General features: G+C 50.9%; 1 protein-coding gene across 1 annotated transcript in view; it reads left to right on the top strand.

Moving 5' to 3' along the window:
* Window positions 1-261: 261 nt before the first annotated feature.
* Window positions 262-20,272, top strand: part of LOC137525260 (E3 ubiquitin-protein ligase DTX3L-like) — an 82,899-nt gene continuing 62,888 nt past the window's right edge. Inside the window, exons 1-2 of the mRNA XM_068246284.1 lie at window positions 262-550; window positions 3,320-3,441. Of these exons, the coding sequence (XP_068102385.1) occupies window positions 355-550; window positions 3,320-3,441 (318 nt within the window). The 5' untranslated portion in view covers window positions 262-354. The remainder of the gene's footprint in view (window positions 551-3,319; window positions 3,442-20,272) is intronic.

Here is a 20,272-nt window from a genome sequence, read left to right on the forward strand (position 1 = left end):
CTACGGAACAGCCAGCCTATAATCAGCAGCAGGTTATAGCCAGTATGTGTGCTCTACACATATCTGGCAGTGGCACCCATGTCCCCTCTCTCTCATCTACCTGTCCCTGCAAGGCTACCTCCCATCCAACAGAGCGATCCCTGCTTCCAGGACCCCGCTGCCCGCTGAGAGGGGGCGTGTCGCTCCTGGCCCCGCCCCTTTTCCGATCCGAATCACTCATTTTGATGATTCGGATGATCGACTCATAAAATAGATTCGGATCAAAGATCCGAATCGTTCATGATCCGGACAACACTAGAGGAATCTTCTGTTTCCTGATCGCAGCCAGCTTGTCCCCGACTCAGATCCTGCACCATGGCGGAGACCCCCCCACCCACTACATACCCTGTGGCCCTAAAGTGGGATCAGGGGCCAGACAAGCTGAAACAACAACTCAAGAATAAACTTCAAATATATTTCCAAAGCAAGACAGCAGAAGGAGGAGAATGTGAAATCCTAGACACCGACTGCAGCCAGGGATACGTCCTCATACACTTCAAGGAGAGGGCAGGTAAGTGATAATAGAAGATTTGGCGTAGAATGGTTGGTGTAAAGGTGACAATCTCCCAGATTAATTGTACAACTGAATGATCGTTCTATGGATCATTCTATCAATCTTAACGGACTTACGAGGCCAAATATCGAAATTTTGGTCATTACCTGTTTCATATTAGAATCCATAGATGATTTCCTCCGCTCCCTCTGTCCCATTCCGCCTCAAATGTATTTATAGTGGCAGAGGAGGCAGGATGCAGCCTCCGTAGATGCGCAGACGTGCGCGAAACGGCCGTCAGGCTTAAGCACCCAGCACCCACCGCACCACTACAGGTATCCTACCAAGTTATTTGAACTTTATATTTGTACTGTACCACAGCGCTCACAGCCTGTTTTGCATCGCATGTATTATCCACCTATTAGCCAATAAATACAGCTTTCAGCAGTGCCGGTTCCTTCTATTTCCTGCCTCCTCTGCCACTATGAAAATGTCTTACTACCTGAGCACGCTAGGCTGATGCAAGTAGGAATACCGTTACGCCACCGCAAGAGACCCGCTCCAGCAGTAGTGCCAACCTGCTTTTTTCTTTCGATCGTGATTAAATGTATTTATTACATGTCCCCCAGGCTGCGACCTGACCCCACAGCACAGGTCGTCTCGTATGCCACAATCAAGATGGCCGCCGCCAAGATCCGCGCCTGCGCAGTACGCATGGCGGAGAGTGCGGCTGCGCAGCTCTCCGCCCTCGCCCAGCCGCGTACTCGATGTCAGCGTCCTCCTAGCGTGGCAGCGGGCGCGCTCACATCGATTATGCTGACATCGAGTACGCGGCTGGGCGAGGGCAGAGAGCTGCGCAGCCGCACTCTCCGCCATGCGTACTGCGCAGGCGCGGATCTTGGCGGCGGCCATCTTGATTGTGGCATACGAGACGACCCGTGCTGTGGGGTCAGGTCGCAGCCTGGGGGACATGTAATAAATACATTTGAGGCGGAATGGGACAGAGGGAGCGGAGGAAATCATCTATGGATTCTAATATGAAACAGGTAATGACCAAAATTTCGATATTTGGCCTCGTAAGTCCTTTAACGATTCTATAAGTCTGATCTGATTGCTATGTGAGCCCTGTCCCTCTTTCCTCCTCATTTGTCCCTCTTTCAGGACTTTGTCCCTCTTTCTATGCAAATATATAGATTTCTCTACTAAAAAATGTGTTTGACTCTAAACTTTATTCCCATCATTTAAATTGATATATTACTAATTATAAAATGTTACTATGAAGGAAAATGAACCAGGATAGAAAGGACCAGTGTGGTTTAAATTATAAAACAACATATGTTTCTTATGAAATCTTTAGGCTACTTGCACACCAAGACGTTGCGTTAGGTGCTACGTTAAGGTCGCATAACGTGCACCTAACCAACGTGCACCTAACGCAACGCCTGGTGCTCTCTGGTGTGCACGTCAGAGTGAGCCGCATTGTGCAGCTCGCTCTGGCGTCCGTGATGCGTACTCTTGGACGCATGCGGCATCACGTGGTCCCGCCGGCCAATCGCCGCACACAGCGGAGGCACCAGGAAGTAAACACTGCACGTCCCACCGTGCAGTGAATATTAATTAGCCATGTGCCTGGCCGCTCTCCGCTCCTCCCCAACATTACTGAGCATGTGCAAACAGTCTAACGCGGCTTAAGCCGCTGTAACGCTATAGTATGCTGTACTTTCAGAAGAACGTGCAGCGTTACATGTAACGCAACGTGGGCAGTGTGAACAGCCCACTTGTGTTACATTGCTGTGCGTTGGGGGAGCGTTACAGGCGTACTAACATGCGCCTGTAAAGTCCCTGTGTGTAAGCAGCCTTATGGTATGCGTGACTAAAGGCATGATGGGGGCGTGGTTATGGGTGTGACAGGGGCGTGGCTTAAGTGTTCCTCTTTCTCGGCTCAAAAAGTTGGGCGATATGGATTGCTTATCGTTTTTTTTGGTTGGCCCAAGAGACAATTAGAATGCATTACAATGATGGGTTGGTCAATCATTTGGGAAACCAGGTCATTATTGGGCGCCTTGGAGGATATCTGAGGTGCTTAATAAAATCTATCTACACTTACCTGGGGCTTCTTTCAGCCCCAAGAAGTCACATTTCCCTCGCTGCAGCTCTGGTCTTCTCCGGGGTCCCGCTGGCCGCCTTTCCAGGATCGCTGACCACTGATGTGCATGCGATATGTGAGAACGTGTATCATCCATTGCACTCTGCCACCATGCACAGTAGTACTGCACAGGAGGGCAGCATGCTTCTGATAACGGGAGCGCATTTGCGTGAGGTGAAGACGCCGCCCCATCTAGGTTCAGTGATCCTTAGAGGCGACCAGCGGGACACCGAGGAGGACCAGATCTGCAGTGAGGGACTCGCGAGACCTCTAGGGGCTGGAAGAAGACCCAGGTGAGTATAGATAGATTTTAGCTGTTTGCCTGGAAGATTATTTATTTTTTATTTATTTATTGCATTTATAAAGTGCCAACATATTACGCAGCGCTGGACATTAGTTTAGGTTACAGACAATATTTAGGGGTGACATACAGCAATATGACAATACAAGAAAGACCAGATCACACAACAGCACAGTATGAGTACAAGGTAATGCTTGAGATATTGCGGCTGTCAGCCATGCATGCTGCCACTCCAGGAATAATCAGTATAATGTCAGCAATGGCTCATACTTCTGTGTGAGAATTTCTGAATATTTACATTTCAAGCTTTTTTTGACAATTTTCTGTATTTCCTCCTCAGCACAAGAAGGGGTTTTACGGAAGAAGAGTCACGAGCTGAAAGGAGATGGAAAATCAGAGAAATTATATCTGAAGGTTTTTCCTGTAGAGGAAATAAAGACCAGGATTGTTTCCTCACCAGCTGTAAGTCCCCTGGATAATGTTACAGTGTTATATGCCGTGGTCTGTGACGTGGTCATCATTTTGAGTTGAAGGAAATTATGTTCATTTAAATGCACATTTATGTAGCTGGGGATTGGACCAATGTGAATCTCCAGGTGTTGCATCTGCATACTTCCCAACATTTTGAGATAAGAAAGAGAGACACTTAAGCCACACCCCTTTCACAACCCTTACCACGCCCCTGACACACCCCTAGCTACGCATACCATAAAGATTTCATAAGAAACCACAACATGAAAAAAATAATCATATGACCTTGCAACAGCATGATAATATGCATAGCACCGCCCCAGACCCCCCCCCCCCCCCCCCGGTCGGTGACATACTCTCTGCTGGGCAGGGTCATATGCATAGGCCTGCCCCGCTCAGTGATGTACTCCCTGCTGGACAGGGTCATATGAATAGGCCCGCCCCCGCTCAGTGATGTACTCCCTGCTGGACAGGGTCATATGCATAGGTCCGCCCCCACTCAGTGATGTACTCCATGCTGGACAGGGTCATATGAATAGGCCCGCCCCCACTCAGTGATGTACTCCCTGCTGGACAGGGTCATATGCATAGCGCCGTCCTCTGTTCAGTGACGCTCTCCTTGCTGTGCAGGAAGTACATCACTGGGATTTCCATCAGTCTGCGCATGCATGCCGCACCACACTGTGCTACTTCATTTACACTGCACGTGTCGCTCCTAGACTTCCATTACCCCAAGCACCGTGCGTTAAGTGTGTTGTTCGCGGTAAATAATGCTTTTGCTGCCCCTTCCCATGTGGTAAAATAGGGTAACTCAACACAGGAATAACCTGCGAGTATAAAAGGGCCTTCAAGGATACGAGGCCAAAAAAATAATGCATTTTTACTTACCTGCTTCCATCCCCTAGAAGTTTGTGTCTCTCACCGTAGTTCCGCTGTCACCCGATCTTCTGCTGTCCCCTGTAGTGCTGTAGTGGCCGACGACCTGACCGGGTCCGCAGCTTCTGCGCAGGTTGCAGGTGCGTTGTGGTGTAATGGCATGTTAACTCACGGGTAACCTATGGCGCCTATTTCCTAATCTTTTGCATTCCCTTTGTTATAGGGAACACAACACGAAGGCCAGTGCTTGAGGCAGGTGCCGGGAGAGGGAGGCTGTACAGCTGTGGCAGGTGCAGGGAGAGGGAGGCTGTACAGCTGTGGCAGGTGCAGGGAGAGAGAGGCTGTACAGCTGTGGCAGGTGCAGGGAGAGAGAGGCTGTACAGCTGTGGCAGGTGCTGGGAGAGAGAGGCTGTACAGCTGTGGCAGGTGCAGGGAGAGGCTGTACAGCTTGTGGCAGGTGCAGGGAGAGAGAGGCTGTACAGCTGTGGCAGGGGCAGGGAGAGAGAGGCTGTACAGCTGTGGCAGGTGCTGGGAGAGAGAGGCTGTACAGCTGTGGCAGGTGCAGGGAGAGAGGCTGCACATCTGTGGCATGTGCAGGGAGAGAGAGGCTGTATAGCTGTGGCAGGTGCAGGGAGGGAGAGGCTGTTCAGCTGTGGCAGGTGCAGGGAGAGAGGCTGTACAGCTGTGGCATGTGCAGGGAGAGAGAGGCTGTACAGCTTGTGGCAGGTGCAGGGAGAGAGAGGCTGTACAGCTGTGGCAGGTGCAGGGAGAGATAGGCTGTACAGCTTGTGGCAGGTGCAGGGAGAGAGAGGCTGTACAGCTGTGGCAGGTGTAGGGAGAGAGAGGCTGCACAGCTGTGGCAGGTGCATGGAGAGAGAGGCTGTACAGCTGTGGCAGATACAGGGAGAAAGAGGCTGTACATCTGTGGTAGGTGCAGGGAGAGAGAGGCTGTACAGCTTGTGACAGGTGCAGGGAGAGATAGGCTGTACAGCTTGTGGCAGATGCAGGGAGAGAGAGGCTGTACATCTGTGGCAAATGCAGGGAGAGAGAGGCTGTACATCTGTGGCAAATGCAGGGAGAGAGAGGCTGTACATCTATGGCAGATGCAGGGAGAGAGAGGCTGTACAACTGTGGCAGGTGCAGGGAGAGAGAGGCTGTACAGCTGTGGCAGATGCAGGGAGAGAGAGGCTGTACAGCTGTGGCAGGTGCAGGGAGGGAGAGGCTGTGACAGGTGCAGGGAGGGAGAGGCTTTACATCTGAAGCAGATGCAGGGAGAGAGAGGCTGTACATCTGTGGCAAATGCAGGGAGAGAGAGGCTGTACATCTGTGGCAAATGCAGGGAGAGAGAGGCTGTACATCTGTGGCAAATGCAGGGAGAGAGAGGCTGTACATCTGTGGCAAATGCAGGGAGAGAGAGGCTGTACATCTGTGGCAAATGCAGGGAGAGAGAGGCTGTACATCTGTGGCAGATGCAGGGAGAGAGAGGCTGTACAGCTGTGGCAGGTGCAGGGAGAGAGAGGCTGTACAGCTGTGGCAGGTGCAGGGAGAGAGAGTCTGTACAGCTGTGGCAGGTGCAGGGAGGGAGAGGCTGTACATCTGAGGCAGATGCAGGGAGAGAGAGGCTGTATATCTGTGGCAAATGCAGGGAGAGAGAGGCTGTACATCTGTGGCAGGTGCTGGGAGAGAGAGGCTGTACAGCTTGTGGCAGGTGCAGGGAGAGAGAGGCTGTACTGCTGTGGCAGGTGCAGGGAGGGAAAGGCTGTACAGCTGTGGCAGGTGCAGGGGGAGAGAGGCTGTACAGCTTGTAGCTGGTGCAGGGAGAGAGGCTGTACAGTTGTGGCAGGTGCAGGGAGAGAGAAGCTTTACAGCTGTGGCAGGGAGAGAGAGGCTGTACAGCTGTGGCAGGGAGAGAGAGAGGCTGTACAGCTGTGGCAGGTGCAGGGAGAGAGAGGCTGTACAGCTGTGGCAGGTGCAGGGAGAGAGAGGCTGTACAGCTGTGGCAGGTGTAGGGAGAGAAAGGCTGTGGCAGGTGCAGGGAGAGAGGCTGTACAGCTGTGGCAGGTGCAGGGAGAGAGAGGCTGTACAGCTGTGGCAGGTGCAGGGAGAGAGAGGCTGTACAGCTGTGGCAGGTGTAGGGAGAGAGAGGCTGTACAGTTGTGGCAGGTGTAGGGAGAGAGAGGCTGTACAGCTGTGGCAGGTGTAGGGAGAGAGAGGCTGTACAGCTGTGGCAGGTGTAGGGAGAGAGAGGCTGTACAGCTGTGGCAGGTGCAGGGAGAGAGAGGCTGTACAGCTGTGGCAGGTGCAGGGAGAGAGAGGCTTTACAGCTTCGGCAGGTGCAGGGAGAGAGGTTGTACAGCTGTGGCAGGTGCAGGGAGAGAGAGGTTGTACAGCTGTGGTAGGTGCAGCAAGAGATAGACTGTACAGCTTGTGGCAGGTGCAGGGAGAGAGAGGCTGTACAGCTTGTAGCTGGTGCAGGGAGAGAGAAGCTTTACAGTTGTGGCAGGTGCAGGGAGAGAGAAGCTTTACAGCTGTGGCAGGGAGAGAGAGGCTGTACAGCTGTGGCAGGGAGAGAGAGGCTGTACAGCTGTGGCAGGTGCAGGGAGAGAGAGGCTGTACAGCTGTGGCAGGTGTAGGGAGAGAAAGGCTGTGGCAGGTGCAGGGAGAGAGGCTTTACAGCTGTGGCAGGTGCAGGGAGAGAGAGGCTGTACAGCTGTGGCAGGTGCAGGGAGAGAGAGGCTGTACAGCTGTGGCAGGTGTACGGAGAGAGAGGCTGTACAGTTGTGGCAGGTGTAGGGAGAGAGAGGCTGTACAGCTGTGACAGGTGTAGGGAGAGCGAGGCTGTACAGCTGTGGCAGGTGTAGGGAGAGAGAGGCTGTACAGCTGTGGCAGGTGCAGGGAGAGAGAGGCTGTACAGCTGTGGCAGGTGCAGGGAGAGAGGGGCTTTACAGCTTTGGCAGGTGCAGGGAGAGCGGTTGTACAGCTGTGGCAGGTGCAGGGAGAGAGAGGTTGTACAGCTGTGGCAGGTGCAGGGAGAGAGAGGCTGTGGAGATGTGGCAGGTACAGAGAGAGAGAGAGTCTGTACATTTATGGGAGGTGCAGGGAGAAAGAGGCAGTACAGCTTTGACAGGTGCAGGGAGAGAGAGGCGGTACAGCTTGTGGCAGGTGCAGAGAGAGAGAGGCTGCACAGTATTTGGCAGGTGCAGGGAGAGAGGCTGTGGCAGGTGTATGGAGAGAGAGGCTGTACAGCTATGGCAGGTGTAGGGAGAGAGAGGCTGTACAGCTGTGGCAGGTGTAGGGAGAGAGAGGCAGTACAGCTGTGGCAGGTGCAGGGAGAGAGAGGCTGTACAGCTGTGGCAGGTGCAGGGAGAGAGAGAGAGGCTTTACAGCTTTGGCAGGTGCAGGGAGAGAGGTTGTACAGCTTGTGGCAGGTGCAGGGAGAGAGAGGCTGTGGAGATGTGGCAGGTACAGAGAGAGAGAAAGTCTGTACATTTATGGGAGGTGCAGGGAGAAAGAGGCAGTACAGCTTTGACAGGTGCAGGGAGAGAGAGGCGGTACAGCTTGTGGCAGGTGCAGAGAGAGAGAGGCTGCACAGTATTTGGCAGGTGCAGGGAGAGAGGCTGTGGCAGGTGTATGGAGAGAGAGGCTGCACAGCTGTGGCAGGTGTAGGGAGAGAGAGGCTGTACAGCTGTGGCAGGTGTAGGGAGAGAGAGGCAGTACAGCTGTGGCAGGTGCAGGGAGAGAGAGGCAGTACAGCTGTGGCAGGTGCAGGGAGAGAGAGGCTGTACAGCTGTGGCAGGTGCAGGGAGAGAGAGGCTTTACAGCTTTGGCAGGTGCAGGGAGAGAGGTTGTACAGCTGTGGCAGGTGCAGGGAGAGAGAGGTTGTACAGCTGTGGTAGGTGCAGCAAGAGATAGACTGTACAGCTTGTGGCAGGTGCAGGGAGAGAGAGGCTGTGGAGATGTGGCAGGTACAGAGGGAGAGAGAGTCTGTACATTTATGGGAGGTGCAGGGAGAAAGAGGCAGTACAGCTTTGACAGGTGCAGAGAGAGAGAGGCTGCACAGTATTTGGCAGGTGCAGGGAGAGAGGCTGTGGCAGGTGTATGGAGAGAGAGGCTGTACAGCTGTGGCAGGTGCAGGGAGAGAGGCTGCACAGCTATGGCAGGTGTAGGGAGCGAGAGGCTGTACAGCAGTGGCAGGTGTAGGGAGATAAAGGCTGCACAGCATGTGGCAGGTGCAGGGAGGGAGATGCTGTACAGCTGTGGCAGGTGCTGGGAGGGAGAGGCTGTACAGCAGTGGCAGGTGCAGGGAGAGAGAGGCTGTACAGCTTGTGGCAGGTTTAGCGAGGGAGAGGCTGTACTTCTGTGACAAAGTGCAGGGAGAGAGAGGCTGTACAGCTGTGGCAGGTGTAGGGAGATAGAGGCTGCACAGCATGTGGCAGGTGCAGGGAGGGAGATGCTGTACAGCTGTGGCAGGTGTAGGGAGAGAGGTTGTACAGCTGTGGCAGGTGTAGGGAGATAGAGGCTGCACAGCTTGTGGCAGGTTTAGCGAGGGAGAGGCTGTACAGCTGTGGCAGGTGCAGGGAGAGAGAGTCTGTACAGCTGTGGCAGGTGTAGGGAGAGAGAGGCTGTACAGTTGTGGCAGGTGTAGGGAGAGAGAGGCTGTACAGTTGTGGCAGGTGTAGGGAGATAGAGGCTGCACAGCATGTGGCAAGTGCAGGGAGGGAGATGCTGTACAGCTGTGGCAGGTGTAGGGAGAGAGAGGCTGCACAGCTTGTGGCAGGTGTAGGGAGAGAGAGGCTGCACAGCTTGTGGCAGGTTTAGCGAGGGAGAGGCTGTACTTCTGTGACAAGGTGCAGGGAGAGAGAGGCTGTACAGCTGTGGCAGGTGTAGGGAGGGAGAGGCTGTACAGCATGTGGCAGGTGCAGGGAGGGAGATGCTGTACAGCTGTGGCAGGTGTAGGGAGAGAGAGGCTGTACAGCTGTGGCAGGTGCTGGGAGGGAGAGGCTGTACAGCTGTGGCAGGTGTAGGGAGAGAGAGGCTGCACAGCTTGTGGCAGGTTTAGCGAGGGAGAGGCTGTACTTCTGTGACAGGTGCAGGGGGAGAGAGGTTTTAATGCTGTGGCAGGTGTAAGGAAGGAAGGCAGTACAGCTTGTGGGGGGTGCAGGGCGAGAAAGAAAGGTACAGCTGTGACAGGTGCAGGGCGGGAGGCAGTACAGCTTGTGGGGGGTGCAGGGCGAGAAAGAAAGGTACAGCTGTGACAGGTGCCACAGCCATACAAACTCCTCTTATGATCTATTTGAGAAAAGGTAAAGATTTATCTCCTGGGAAGGGGTATGCGCTGGTTCCGTTAGCATCCGCATATGTTCCGTTAGCGGAGCGGGAACGCAAGGCCCCGACATGTCGGGAACGTCCGCTCCGATGGACGGAACGCAGGGAACGGAGTGGAACGTAGCAATGTGAACTTTCCCATCGGGAAAGCATTGCTGCAGCTGCTGCGTTCCTCTCATCGGAGCGTAACGTAAGCGGAATAACCACAATGTGTAAGAACCCCTTGTGAAATATGGTATATGTTATGACTGTATTTTTACTAAAGGTGGCCATACACTGGTCGATTTGCCATTAAATCGACCAGCTGACAGATCCCTATCTGATCGAATCTGATCAGAGAGGGATCGTATGGCCACCTTTACTGCAAACAGATTGTGAATCGATTTCAGCCTGAAACCGATCACAATCTGTTCAGCTGCTCCTGCCGCCTGGATCCCAGGATCGAATCTGCTGTCGAAACGGACGAGAATCGGGCCAGTGTATGGCCACCTTAAAGGCCACCATAATACGTTCTCTTAGACACCCTCTCAACACATGCACCTATTGTCTCCACCCCCACCCTTTAGATTGTAAGCCTCTGGCATGGCCCTCCTCCCTAATGTATCCAGCTTGATTATGCAATCTTACTCACAATCACCCCTCTTGTAGACTAGAACAGTCTCTATTTTGACCTATGACACTGTATTGTTATCAAATCATTTGCATGATCTTGTTTTGTTGTGAGTTTCCTGTATGTCCTACCTTGTATGTTAACCCATTTATCTATTGTGCAGCGCTTCGTAATATGTTGGCGCTTTATAAATACAATAAATAATAATATGTGTGTGTGATACCATTGGTCAAATATTTCAAATGTTACAATCAGTAAGCTAAAAAGTATTGTAATTCCTGAATTAAAAGAAATAATATAAAAAGTTATATCCTGTGTGGTCCCCTCTATACGGACCACGGTACGATCTCACGGCCTGCCTGGTGCGCCACCTCTTGGACAGCTTCCATCAATGCACCTGTTTACTGTGCCCCATGCAAATAAAGGCAATGCTCGTTGGTCAGGGGCAGATCCAGCGTCCTAATTAAAGTGGACCTGAACTCTTGCACAGGACAGAAGGAAAACATAGAGAAATGCCCCCTGTATGTATTTAGAGAGTTTAGCCTGTCTAATCCTCCCTCATCTGTGACTAAGCACAAGCTGTATTGTGATCTCTGCCCCTGTGTCAGCTGACTGCCACAGCAGATAAGCTCATTTCAAAAGCACAGGATTTTAATAATCTCTCTGCTTCCATGAAAGCAGGGAGTAGACACACTGCAGACTTATTGCAGGATTTGTATCAGCTGTAACAAAGAAATGTTTTTCTTTAACCACTTAAGTACCAGCGGTCTCTGCCCCCTTAAGGACCAGAGACCGCTGGTACAGGAACGGCGGAATTCTGACGAAATACCGATGAATCGCGGCACATACCCATCGCAACCGCCGCACGTCAGGATCCTGGGCCACCCACTCTGCCTGTCTCTATGACGGCAGAGTCATGTGAGCTGGTAAGGAGCTGATTTCATTGGCTCCTGACCCTGCCTATCAATGTACGCCAATGAGAGTTGCTTACATTGATAGACAGTGCTAGGAACCAATGAAATCAGCTCCTGACCAGCTCACATGGCTCTGCAGTCATAGAGACAGGCAGAGCTAGTGAGCTGTGGCAACAGACGGTGGGGATTAAGCGACGGAAACGGCGAATGCGCACAGAGGCAGCTAATTGAAATCTACACCCTGCCAGCCAGGAGCCCACCAAAACAGGGCGTAGCTTTCAATTAGCGCGGCCCTTAAATGGTTATTATGCTGTTGAGTATAATTTAGAGCACATAGGAAGTTTTGCGTTCATGTCCACTTTAATGAGATTTGTAAAATGTAAGATGACGGATCATATAGTTATGATAGGCTATATGGCACAGATCCCAACTGCCCTGAATCCCTCTGACCCTCCTGCATGAGGCCTGATCTACAGATCTGCAGAAATATATACCTTACTCTGTAATGCATTTCACCTTGTCACCCTGGAGGAAGCCTGCAAATAACTTTTGGACCTCAAGGAACCCCTGCAAATAATTTTTTTAACTTGAGGAACCCCTGCATTTATTTTTCAGGAGGCGTGGTCTTTAAAAGTAGGAGAGGCTGTTTATTTCACTACCTCCTATTACACTGCCACTCATTCTACTGTCTCCTGAGCTCCCAATTTAGTGTTTCTTAATGCATACCTCCCAACTTTTTGAGATGATAAAGAGGGACACTTAAAGGGAACCAGAGATGAACGATTCACACAAAATAAACATATCAGTTGATAGCTTGTAAAGAATAAATGCTCTACCTGATAATTTTGCCGCTCTGGTGTGCCTTTTTGAGTGTTTTTTATCCATTATTGCTCCAGGAAAAATCAAATATGGCCGCCGGCTCATATCCCTCCTCCTTCCGGGTTATATGAGTTGTTCTGGATGTGCTGTCTAGGCTATATGAGACTATGCTGCTATCTAGGCTAAATGCAGCCTTTCATCTATGTGCTTTCATTTTGGTATGATGTACAGCTGCCTGTAGGAAGTGTCTCTCATAGGAATGAAACTGCCGTTATTATCAGTATCTAGTGCACACAGCGATCATATTGCAGCCACAGAGCTTCTCTCTGAGCAGGAGCAGCCCCTCCCATGTCATCACAGCTCTCAGTATGCAAAGCAGGAACTCTAAGCCAGGAGGTGGCAGGCTTGGGCTTGAAAAGACTACACAGAAGAGTGACTCAGCTATAATGATTCCAGGTCAAACCTCGACTGAATAGTCGGTGGATTCTTATCACAGCTGCTAATAGACTAATTAAGCAGATAACAATGAAACTAAAAGCAGGGTAGGTGTTTACTGTCATGTTCCCACTGATAAATGTAATAAAATACATGAGGGTGCTTCATCTCTGGTTCTCTTTAAGCCACACCCCTTATCATGCCCCTGACACAACCCTAGTCACGCATACCATAAAGATTTCATAAGAAAAATATGTTTGTTTTATAATTCAAACAACCCTGGTCGTCTCTATCCTGGTTCATTTTCCTTCATATTAACATTTTAATACTAGTAATATATTAATTGAAAGGATGGGAATAAAGTTTAGAGTCAATCAAACACATTTTTAGTAGAGAAATATATATATTTACATAGAAAGAGGGACAAAGTCCTGAAAGAGGGACAAATGGGGAGGAAAGAGGGACAGAGGGACAGGGCTCCCAAAGAGGGACAGTTGGGAGCTATGATAATGTGCTCTATTATACTTCCCCCACGATGGGGAAAAATGCCAAGGATCCCCTGCAGAGCCCTCAAGGAACCCTGGGGGAGAAAGTCTGGTCTAAGCTCTATTTCTGTTTTCTAAATTGACACATTGCTTATTTTAAAATGTTAATTTTAAATGGCCAGTAATCTATGTGTATAAGGGGTGTAGCAATAGCCATAGCAGCCACGGCAACTTCTTTGGGGTCCTGGAGCAGAGAGGGGTCAGGTGGTATTAAATGTATTCACCATTCACTTTCTTGTGTTCTTTCACCCTCTGACTTTGTTCCAGTATCCATGGACTATATGCAGTGTAGATTGCATGAGAATGTAAATTGCCCAAATAACTACAATCCATAGGGTAGGGGCAGGTGGCATTGCTTAAAGGTGGCCATACACTGGTCGATTTGCCATCAGATTTGACCAACTGATACATTCCTCTCTGATCGAATCTGATCAGAGAGGGATCTTATGGCTGCCTTTACTGCAAACAGATTGTGAATCGATTTCGGCATGACGCTTTGGGCTCCAGCGCTGCAGCTTCACTTCCTGTCTGGGGAAGCTTAAACAGTAGAGGGCACTCTACTGTTTAAACTTTCTGTCGGGCCAGGAAGTAAGTGAAGCCAGCCGGAGCCCAGCGGAGAAGGAGCAGTGGGGACATGGGGGATCCGCGCCGGCCGGATCAAGTAATGTATTGCCGCTAGTGTCGGTCGTCAGACATTCGAACGCCACCATCGACGCACTCCAGACCCGCCGGCGATCAAGCAAAATCTTCCGCACGGACAGATCAACAGGAGCGATCGATTTCGGGCGAAAATCTATTGTTCGGTCGGCATTTGCGCAACGATTTCACAGCAGATTCGGTCACAGTGATTGAATCTGCTGTATATCGGCGGGAAATAGTATAAGTGAATGGGCCCCTTAACCACCCTGGCGTTCTGATTAAATCGCCAGGGTGGCTGCGGGAGGGTTTTTTTTAAATAAAAAAAAAACTATTTCATGCAGCCAACTGAAAGTTGGCTGCATGAAAGCCCACTAGAGGGCGCTCCGGAGGCGATCTTCCGATCGCCTCCGGTGCCCAGAATAAACAAGGAAGGCCGCAATGAGCGGCCTTCCTTGTTTTGCTTATATCGTCGCCATAGCGACGAGCGGAGTGACGTCATCGACGTCAGCCGACGTCCTGACGTCAGCCGCCTCCGATCCAGCCCTTAGCGCTGGCCGGAACTTTTTGTTCCGGCTGCGCAGGGCTCAGGCGGCTAGGGGGGCCCTCTTTCGCCGCTGCTCGCGGCGAATCGCCGCAGAGCGGCGGCGATCAGGCAGCACACGCGGCTGGCAAAGTGCCGGCTGCGTGTGCTGCTTTTTATTTCATCAAAATCGGCCCAGCAGGGCCTGAGCGGCAGCCGCTGGCGGTGTTGGACGAGCTGAGCTCGTCCAGACCGCTCAGCTGGTTAAGAGTGGCTACATCTGAGGGCCCCTTGAAAGTTTTGCTATGAAGCCCCATAATCTCTAGCTATGCCACTGATGTGTATGACTGACGTGTTGTATATGTGCCACAATAAAAAGATTCAAAATCAAACAAAAACATTTAGAGAGGAAAATTAGTGATGATAGAAAGGGCCAGTGGTTTCAGTGATGCAAAAGACGTATTTTATTTCCCACCATGATTTGTTTGTTGCACAGGTTATTAGAGACATCACAGGGGTGTGGCTTGGGTGGGCGTGGCAGGGGAATGTTTCAGGGGTGTGGCTAGGGCATGTCTTTATCATGTCAAACATTTGGGAAGTATGTCTGTTGTTCCACCTCTTCTGTTGTCACTCTGTGGCCGGCAGACAGAGTTGGGTGAAGGGTAAGGTATCAGAATCCTATTTATTCTCCAAGTGCAGCAGTTACCACACTCGGAATTGTTTGTGGTACACATCGGTATAGACCATAGTGCAAGAACAACATTAAAAACACGGTGGTGCAATACAGAAAGCATTGAAGAACAGACATAGGCATTGAAATAATAGTTGTGCAAGTACACATGCAATGAAGACAGACATAGGGTAGGTGCGTAGCCGTCAGTCTAGCTAATTAGTTAATTAGTCCTAGGTGCAAAAACACATGGAATGAAGAACGAAGAACCGCCCCAGGCCTGCGTGACAGTCCTGCTATTCAGCTTTGCTGTGTGCAGGGCTCGAGTTCAGAAGGCACACTGCTTGGGGGAAGAAGGAGTTCCTGTGTCTGGAGGTTTTGGTGGAAATAGCTCTGTAGCGGTGGTTGGAGCTCATGCAGTTGAAGAAGCGTGATCCTATTTGCCCTTATCCTCAGCCTGGATGCATGGAGGAGGTCCAGTGGTGGCAGGGGTGTACCGATAGTTCTTTCTGCAGCATTGATTACTCTTGTAGTCTGTACTTGTCGCTTGTGGTGGCGCCACCATTCCAGACGATGATGGAGGAGCACAGGATAGACTCGATGGTGGCAGTGTAGAAGCTTGACATCAGCTCCTGCGGCATGCCAAACTTCCTTAGTTGTCATAAGGTACATACACACGTTGGATTTTTTTCAAACGACCCGTCGTTTGAACGTCCAAACGACGGGTCATTTGCAAAAATCCGACCTGTGTACGAGCCTTTAGGAAGAACAGCCGTTGCTGAGCCTTCTTATGGCATTTAGTGGTGTTCTCCCTCCATCTTAAGTCATTGGTGATGGTGGTGCCCAAGAACCGAACAGTGCTTCCTGAAGTCCACAACCAGCTCGACAGTCTTTGAAGCGTTTAGGTGGAGCATGTTATCCTTACAACAACTGCAGATACGCTCAATCTTCCTGTGGTAGGAGCGTTCATCCTCACCACTGATGAGGCCCAGTATAGTGGTGTCATCCGCAAATGTAATGACCTTAACGCAGTCGGCAGTTGAGGTACATCTGTTCATATACAGGGAAAAAAGGATCGGGGACAGTACACAGCCTTGGGGGGCGCCAGTGTTCATGGTCCTCACTCGGGAGAGGCAGCTGCCCAGTTTGACTCGTTGCGTCCGAATCGTGAGAAAGTCTTTGATCCAAGCGCAGAGAGTTTGATCAAGCCCGAGTTGCGCTAAGTTGTTATGCAGGATGTCCGGGCTGATTGTATTAAAAGCAGAGCTGAAGTCAAGGAAGAGGATCCTAGCGTAGGGTTAGGTCTGTCCAGATGTTCCATGATGAATTCCAGACTGATGTTAATGGCATCCACTATGGACCTGTTTGCTCTGTATGCAAATTGTAGAGGGTCTAGGAGAGCAATGGGTGGAGGCTTTCAGATGACTGAGGACCAGTTTTTCAAAGATCTTCATGACAGTTGGGGTAAGGGCAACGGGTCTGTAGTTGTTGAGGTCCGAGGCAGGAAGGGACTATGCCGCTCGTCAGGGATTTCTGAAATATGGCAGACAGTAAAGGAACTAGCTGGCTAGCGCATGTTCTCAGGCACATGGATGATACGCCGTCTGGGCCAGAGGCTTTCCTGGGATTCAATTTCCGGAGGTGCTTTAGGACGTCAGTCACCTGGACTTTCTAACGGAACTGGGAGGACCCTGTCCATGCTGGGGGAAGTGGATGTGGAGGGTACCCTGGGGGTGACCCCGTGGTGTGCTATGTGGATGGATTGGTTTTCGAACCTGCAGTAGAAATCGTTGAGTTTTTCAGCTAGTGCGAGGCTCGGAGGAGCATGTTGAGGAGAGGGTTTGAAATTTGTGGCTGCCCTAAGGCCTTTCCAGACCTCCCTTGCGTTGTTGGATCGAAGGCTGAGGCCCAGCTTGCTGGAGTAGTCCTTCTTTGCAGCACTAAGTTCACGCTTAAGGGTGTACCTAGCTGCCTTGAACTCCTCCGGTGTGCTGGACTTTTGCGCTACTTCCTTGATTTTCCGGAGCCGGCGTAGCTTGCCGTTAAACCAAGGCTTGTTGTTAGGGTAGACCCTGAATGTCTTTGTGGGGATGCACAACTCCTTGCAGAAGCTGATGTAGGAGATGACGTTCTCTGTCCATTCCTCCAGGCAGGGTGCCTCAAGAGCCTCCCATTCGGTGCAGTCAAAGCAGGCCTGTAGCTGCAGCTTAGCTTCCTCCGTCCACTTGCTTACGGTCTTGAGGACTGTCTTGGATGACTCAAGGTGTCTCCTGTAGGTGGGTATAAGGTGGATTAGGCAGTGGTCAGAGTTGCCTATGGGTGCCCGACGTGTATGCATCTTTAAGGACCGTGTAGCAATGGTCTAGGGTGTTTTGATCCCTGGTGGGGCAAGTAATGTGCTGTTTGTAGCGAGGCATCTCCGTGCGGAGGTTCGCGCTGTTGAAGTACCCGCAGATGATGAAAAGGGAGTCAGTTAGGAATGTCTCCCACTGTGAGATGGTGTTGCTGAGCATACACAGCGCGATCTTGGAGTTGGCACTAGGGGGAATGTATACTCCCACAAGAACGTAGGAGGAGAACTCTCTTGGAGAGTACTGAGGTCTGTAATTGATGGCTAGGAACTCGATGTCTGGAGAACAGCAATTGTCTATGGTGGATGTGTTTGTGCACCAAGAGGCTTAATATAGAAGCAGATGCCACCACCTCTCTGTTTACTGGAGAGTGCGCTGTTCTGGTCTGCGCGGAAGAGGTTGAAACCTGGTAGTTGAAGGGATCTGTCCGGGATGGTGTCCTTAAGCCACGTTTCGGTGAAGCAAAGGACTGGCGTGTTTGCGCCCATAGATCGATTGCTGCCAAGTAGCCCGAGCAGTTCGTCGAGCTTGTTCGGGAGGGAGCAGATATTAGCAAGGAGAATGGCTGGGATGGGTGAACGCAGGCCTTTCTTTTCAAGCCTCACTTGTACTCCTGCCCTATTTCCCCTGAGGCGGTGATACCTACTGGCCCACCTGTAGTGATGGACCGAACCTCCGATGTTAGGTTCGCGAACCGGGTTCGCGAACTTCCGCGGAAGGTTCGGTTCGCGAAAAAGTTCGCGAACCGCAATAGACTTCAATGGGGAGGCGAACTTTGAAAAATAGAAAAAATTATGCTGGCCACAAAAGTGATAGAAAAGATGCTTCAAGGGGTCTAACACCTGGAGGGGGGCATGGCGGAGTGGGATACACGCCAAAAGTCCCGGGGAAAAATCTGGATGTGACGCAAAACAGCGTTTTAAGGGCAGAAATCACATTGAATGCTAAATTGCAGGCCTAACGTGCTTTAAAACATCTTGCATGTGTATACATCAATCAGGTAGTGTAATTAGAGTACTGCTTCACACTGACGCACCAAACTAACTGTGTAACGCACCGCAAGTTACCAGCTGTTTGTGTAGTGACGGCCATGCTGGACTACTGCGCAACATGGCGAAATTGCTCTTCCTCACTCAGTGATGTCAGGTAATGTGTGACTGCCTTCTCAACTTTCCATGGCATTGTTAAAAAGCTTACGTTTTGTTTTTAATTTACATTTTCTACTTGCTGTGTACTTGTTCAGTACCGCTACAATGAGAATCCTGTGGAGGCGGGCAAGTCTGCCATTGTGACCCCGGGTAATGGCCGGGGAATGAGGGTTTGAATCCGGTGTGGAGCCTGAGCAACGGCTACCACTACACATCCAAGGAGGGCAGCGGGCACGCAGGCACGCACGCCCGCCCCGAGGTAGTGACCAAAAATAACAATACAGGAGGACTATCGAGGGCTTGCTGTATTTGAAATGAATGTACTTTAAATCCTTTAACGAGAACCAGTTATGGCGGGCAAAGATGACACCACATTCCTTTCACGAGAATTATTTGGAGGCGGGCAAGTCTGCCATTTGTGACCCCGGGTAATGGCCGGGGAATGAGGGATGGAATCCGGTGTGGAGCCTGAGCAACGGCTACCACTACACACCCAAGGAGGGCAGCAGGCAGGCCTGCACACCCGCCCCGAGGTAGTGACCAAAAATAACAATACAGGACTCAGGAGGACTTTTGAGGCCCTAATTGTAATGAATCAACTTTAAATCCTTTAACGGGAATCCGTTATGGAGGGCAAGTCTGCCATTGTCACCGCGGGGAATGAAGGTTAGATTCCGGCCCAAAGTGGGATCCTGCTGAGACCCATGCTGTAGCTGCCCTGACCGTGCTTTGCAGACCAGGCATCTGTGGTCAGATGGACCCTTGACCCAGCGGAAGACAAACCAAGTCGAAAGCATTTGCGAAGAATGTTTTACGGAGGGCAAATTTTTTGCCATTTTTTTTAAATTGTTTGAAACTGTAGATGGTTGTATTTTTAAATTGTTTTAAAATGTAGATGGTTATATTTTTAAATTGTTTGAAATTGTAGATGGTTGTATTTTTAAATTGTTTGGAACTGTAGATGGTTGTATTGCGTTCCGGAGTTGGAGCCTGAGCAACGGCTACCACTACACATCCAGGCAAGGAGGGCAGCAGGCAGGCAGGCATGCACGCCCGCCCCGAGGTAGTGACCAAAAATAACAATACAGGACTCAGGAGGACCTTTTGAGGCCCTAATTGTAATGAATCAACTTTAAATCCTTTAACGGGAATCCTTTATGGAGGGCAAGTCTGCCATCCATTCAAGTGCAAGTTATGCACTGACTGCCAGGTATAATGTGCAGTCACAGATGCAGTGAAAGGTATGCAGTGACTGCAAACAGCCATTTGTGTAGTGACGGCCGTGCTGGACTGGTGCGCACCATGACGAGAGTGCAGGTGATGGTGGCTTTTCAGCCCATATGCTCGCCCGGCTGATGTAGCTGAATGACAGAACCGTGACTGTCCAGCTGATCAAATTTGGTCTGACCACAATGAAACAACGACCTTATTATCTTTGGTGTGCCACCCCCACCCAAGACACTCATATAGCCAGTGGTCATTGCTTCATTGTGATACGCAAGCCCCTTCACTGCGGCAAGGTAATGATCACGAAGGGGGATGGGCACATGTACATGCCTTTTGTTTTTTTGTTGCAGCCGCCTGCAGTTCAGCCAGAAAAATTAGGCAGGCATGTGCACGCCCCAGAAAAATTAGTATAGCGGCCGCTGCTAGCAGCGACCTTAAAAATTCTGGAATCCGCCTAGAGTCCTGGACCCTGGTGGTGGTGGCGGAGAAGGCAGTCAAGCAGCCTGCAGGCAGAGATGCTGTGTGTGGGGACTGACTTAGTCTTTGGTCGTGCAATAGCCCTCAGGGATCCATGCCTCATTCATTTTGATAAAGGTCAGGTACTGAACACTGTCATGACTTAGGCGACTTCTCTTCTCAGTGACAATGCCTCCACCTGCACTGAAGGTCCTTTCTGACAGGACGCTTGCAGCAGGGCAAGAGAGAAGTTGTATGGCAATTTGGGACAACTCTGGCCACAGGTC

Source organism: Hyperolius riggenbachi, chromosome 7 (genome assembly GCF_040937935.1).
Source record: "Hyperolius riggenbachi isolate aHypRig1 chromosome 7, aHypRig1.pri, whole genome shotgun sequence".
Classification (NCBI taxonomy): domain Eukaryota; kingdom Metazoa; phylum Chordata; class Amphibia; order Anura; family Hyperoliidae; genus Hyperolius; species Hyperolius riggenbachi.